Source organism: Sinocyclocheilus grahami, unplaced genomic scaffold (genome assembly GCF_001515645.1).
Source record: "Sinocyclocheilus grahami isolate Dianchi unplaced genomic scaffold, SAMN03320097.WGS_v1.1 scaffold1230.1, whole genome shotgun sequence".
NCBI lineage: Eukaryota > Metazoa > Chordata > Actinopteri > Cypriniformes > Cyprinidae > Sinocyclocheilus > Sinocyclocheilus grahami.
Genome location: NW_015506409.1, coordinates 63,831 through 68,696, shown reverse-complemented (window position 1 = coordinate 68,696; position 4,866 = coordinate 63,831). Strand labels below are relative to the sequence as shown.

Below are 4,866 nucleotides of genomic sequence, written 5' to 3'. Positions count from 1 at the left end.
TAAACATCGGATGAAGTGATTATTTTCTCTTTAATACAGATGATGCCAATGTATTTTTCGATGAGTCCGCTATGTTAGCAATAATTATGTTACCTGCTTAAGGGAAAGGGTTGCCAGGTTTTCATAACAAAACCCGCCAAATTGCTACTCAAAACTAGCCCAAACTATCCGCGTTTCAAAGGGAGTCCCCTGGTAAAATCGCGTTCCAGGGGCTAAAATAAACGTTACTGGGGTCGCTTCAACCCGCAAACATAAAAAACAACCTGCAGCAACAGTGATAAAGTAGTCCAATTCCACAGGAAAACCGCGGACTTGGCAACACTGTGACGGATAGTAATGTCTACAACGGACACGGCCTATGTCACGGCGCAACCACAACAGCTTTAAGTTGTCTAATTTGGCACGGTCTCCCTGCTACACTAATAGTAGTAAGGCTTTCCTCTGTGTATACATATCCTTACAAGTACAATTTTAGCTGCATTATTTGTGTCCCCTTCAAAAATTGCTCTTGAGAAATGTTATGTTTATTGTCTCAAAGTAAAGTCTCAAAGACCTCAAATGTGTGTTTTAGATAAGAGAGACATCAAAAACATGCAGTGTTGGGGGTTCTCCAGGACCAGGATTGTGTCATATAGTCATATAATATATACATTATATACACAATAAAGAGTTACAATACATTCATAGAAAATCAGCATATCAATATTTCACTTGTTCACTTGTTTGTTTAACTATGAATTAAGTGTGTCTAAATTCCCTATTATGCAAGTCTAAAACACTTTTTTAGTGTCTAAGAGTGTGTGGTTTCAACATATCACAGTCATCATAGTACTCCAAACTAGGACAGGAGACATCTCTATCACTCTTGAATCATTTAGAGCTGAGGCCTAGAGAACACTTATGTACTTTTATGAATCACACTTAATTTCTTATCCATATAATACCAGTGTAACAATTAGCATTGATTATTTATCATTATATAAACAACAGGGTGAGTAAATACTGACTGAATTTAATTTTTTGAGTGAACTATCCCTTTAAGAGTAGGGATAAGGGCAAAATGACATCATTCTCAGAATTTAGAAGAAAAAAAAATTAAGACTACAAATTGTCCTCGTGTTTTTTAATAGATTAATACTTATTACATTCATTTTTGATGTATTTTTGGGAGGGATTAATTCAGGGCCGGCACCTGAATTAATCCCTCAAGATGAGTGTGAAAATAGATTTTATTTATGAAATATAATGGTTTATTTAAATAAACCAAAATGCATAGGCTTTCTAGTATTAATATGATGTTACTATAGCAACAACTTAGGACAGTCCGTTTAACGAAGTCCATTTTAATTGTTACATCTGACACAAACTTTCCGCGCAAACGGTTCAACTAAGAATGCAGCACTACTGAGTAAGCTAAAGGTATGATGAAATAATTATTTAATGTTTAATAGAGGGCTAGATGGTCGTAGTTAGTTGATTATTTCGCTGTATTGTTATTGATTGTTGCTGTTCAAGTTGTTCTAACTTAAAATGATGCATCTGTTAAATGGGTCGCATTGAATGTGTTATGTCAGGGAATCGGTCGCAATAAGCTTGTGTTTCATTGTAAAGCAGACACAATTAAGTATTTCTGGTGGTTGTGGTGGTATCACTTGTCTGTATTTGTGGTAAATCTGCTGCCTAAGACATAGCCTACTATTTCCTGATGTCAGATTTTCGAATTTGTTGCCTATGCAATTTTGTTTTATTCAATAGCTACTCTGCCATCTGTATTTGCTAAGTACTTTTTAGTAGGGTCATTCACTCAGAACCCACCGTGGTTCTTTCCCATTGTATTGCACTAAAGACGTCTTTGAATTTGTGTTTGAATGCTGCGCTCGTCTCAGGTCTTTATAGCAGCTTGTTGCGCATAATACATTATTCTAAAAAACGGTGCTCAAGTTCAAAGAAATGCAGCTTCTAAAAACTTCCACTGACCTGCCTCGTGACCAAAACACTATCTGTGTGAACCCAGTATTCTAATAGTAACGTTAGCGGGCAGGTTTGTTTACGGTCTGACAAATTTGTGAATGGGCCACAATTATTGTTTTTAATTTTTTTACTTTGTGCTACGTCATCGCCCCCTTTCATTACCTCAGCCGCCCCCTTATCAGTGCTGTGCTGGCGCCGGCTCTGGATCAATTAAAGCATCTCTGATATCCTACGCAGGACAAACTGTATGGAGAATGGCTTATGGATTGATAGAAATATAAAGTAAAAGTGTCAGGGTGATACAATTGTCCTCATATTATAATGAAGAAGAAAAAAGAAAAATTATTGAGACGACACATTTATTATTATTATTATTATTATTATTATTATTATATTTGTTTCTCTCTCTTTAATTTATCATGGACACTCTTATGTATTACTGACCCATAAAAAAAGTATGATTCATTCACAAGAATATGTTCTGAAAAAGTACCTGTCTCATTACTGATTTCTCCTTCTCCACAATTAATACAGTCATAACAGCAGACAGGTCTTCCTTCCTGTGCAGCCTTCCTAGTACCTGGAGCACAGCTCTCACTGCACACAGACACCGGCACCTGCAGGTGACAGAAATTAAAAAATGCTTGGGGCAAAATAGCTAATGGTTTATTTTAATGAATTAATTTAATTAAAGTATATGCCATGAACAATACATGTGTTTTAAATTGTCTACAGACACCCCCATAAAAACAAGGGGTAGCCTACTGCACAGAAATCTTAATCACAAACACACAGAATAGAACTAAACTTTATACCTTTTCACTGCCATCATACCAAATGATAGCTCTGCTCAGACTGAATTCTTGGCCTTTCTTGGATGCATCATATTGACCCACTGTCACAAAATCAACTGAACCGTCTCCCTGAAGCTGCCAATTCACAAATTCATAGGTAGCCACAGGGTCTCCGTTGGTATCGAATGAAACAGAATAATTATTTTTAGTGAAGTTCAGTCGCTTGAGTTGATCAAAAACCTGCGTGATGGGTTGTTATTTCAATTATTTGTTGAATAATCAGCACACAAATACTGGGAGTGCTATATTCAGAAAGTGATGGAATATTAAGATTTTTGTTGTGAATGAATCATCAAAATTTAGTTAACATTTTTCACAATGAGAAAACGTACCTGCCGGGGCTCAACTTTGATGTTTTTGTCACATCGCATTTCATTACAGACGATGCCATGGAGGGCATGAGCTACAGCGTAAGTGGCTTTGTACACCAAATAGGATTACACGGGCCATTGATCTGCGAATGACATCCGCGACTCGTTTTAGTTTGCTGCGCGGCTGGGTCCTGTAATAGGCCTCAGAATACTCCACACAGATTCCCTCCTCCTCAGCTGCTTTCAGGAATGATGCCATGCCATTGTTCCCGTAGTCTGAATCACTGCGCACTGCTCCGATCCACGTCCATCTGAAGTGCTTGACCATCCGTGCCAGTGCTGCAGCTTGATGGTGATCGCTGGGGATGGTCCTGAAGAAAGTAGGATGCTGCCGCTTGTCACTGAGACACGCGCATGTTGCGTAATGACTCACCTAGTGTACCATGAAGAAAACATTTTTATATGAAAAATAAATACATTTTGATTGCTCGGATCACTATTACACGTTTACATGTAATAATCTGTAACATTTACAATAATGATTAAGAAGATGTGATTAAAATGCCAACATTTTTATTCGTTCCTTAAATAAGAATAGGAAATAGTCATTAATATATATATATATATATATAATAGTTAGCACACACCTGTGTGATTCCAAGAGGACCAAAAAGTCTTGAAATACTTATAGCTGCAGTGGAAGCTGAATTTCCGATTAGTGTGGGAACTGGATTCAATTTTACACAGGAATCAGTGTCGTTAAATACAGCATCTAGTCCGTTGACAAGTTGCAATGCTACTTTGATTGCCATTGCCACAGAGGCACAAGTGTCATATATATGGTACCCTAAAGTGATGCCCGGTAAGAGATCGGAGCTGTTGTTTATCTCTTGGATGGCAAACTGTAAGGCACGAGCAAAGTGCAGTTCTCTGAAGTTCATGCTGTTGAAGTGCACGCATGCAAAAACTGTATCATTAATATTATTATTAATATATAACATATGAATTAAAATAATCCATTAGCTTATTTTGCACAAAAGACTATTTCTTTCAGCACAAGCAGCTCAATCCATTCAAGATTGTTCTATGGACTTTAATCAAATTCATAAAACTCTAACCTGCCACTGCACACAAGTGGTTGTGGCCGTTGAGTGTAGGTTTGCTTCTCAGTCCTCACATAATAATGAATGGTGAAAGCCCCTCCAATGACAAAGTCTCCATCCTCAAAGAGAGCAGGGGGTTGAAGGTCACCTTGGAGTATGCAGCTGTTTATATTAACCCCACACACAGCAGGACAAAGCCTGGTAATACATAGTAGTGTCAAGGTCAATACAAGTTTAACATGCATTTCTCTATAGGCAAGAAACCACTCCAAATGTGAGGTGAAAATTATGCCTTGTTATATATAACCACCACAGTCCCTACTGTCGTAGGGTATGCTGTAACTGTATTATAAAAAAGGGTGTGGTTACATCTGACATTCATATGTCTCAAATGTATTGCAAAGTTTCCAAACAACAACTATAGATATACATATAAGAAAGATGTGTGTGTGTGTTTTTTTTAGTTTTTTAGAGTAACTGTAAATTTGACAATTGCCTTGCCAATTTGATTTCGAAGGACGGAGTGAAGTCAATATGAGGGGAGCTGGGGGCGAGAGGAGGCCTCATTGTCTTGGTGTGCACCAGTTTTGACTAACCAATACAGCGGTGCTTGGTAAAGGGGATCTT

The 4,866-nt window shown here is 37.6% G+C and overlaps 1 protein-coding gene across 1 annotated transcript in view; it reads right to left on the bottom strand.

Annotated features, from left to right (window-relative positions):
- The window catches only part of LOC107568277 (extracellular calcium-sensing receptor-like), a 15,498-nt gene extending 11,014 nt beyond the window's left edge, over window positions 1-4,484 (bottom strand). The window contains exons 1-3 of the mRNA XM_016254211.1: window positions 4,255-4,484; window positions 3,784-4,078; window positions 3,339-3,569 (exon numbers count right to left, since the gene is read on the bottom strand). Of these exons, the coding sequence (XP_016109697.1) occupies window positions 3,339-3,569; window positions 3,784-4,078; window positions 4,255-4,484 (756 nt within the window). The remainder of the gene's footprint in view (window positions 1-3,338; window positions 3,570-3,783; window positions 4,079-4,254) is intronic.
- Window positions 4,485-4,866: the final 382 nt, after the last annotated feature.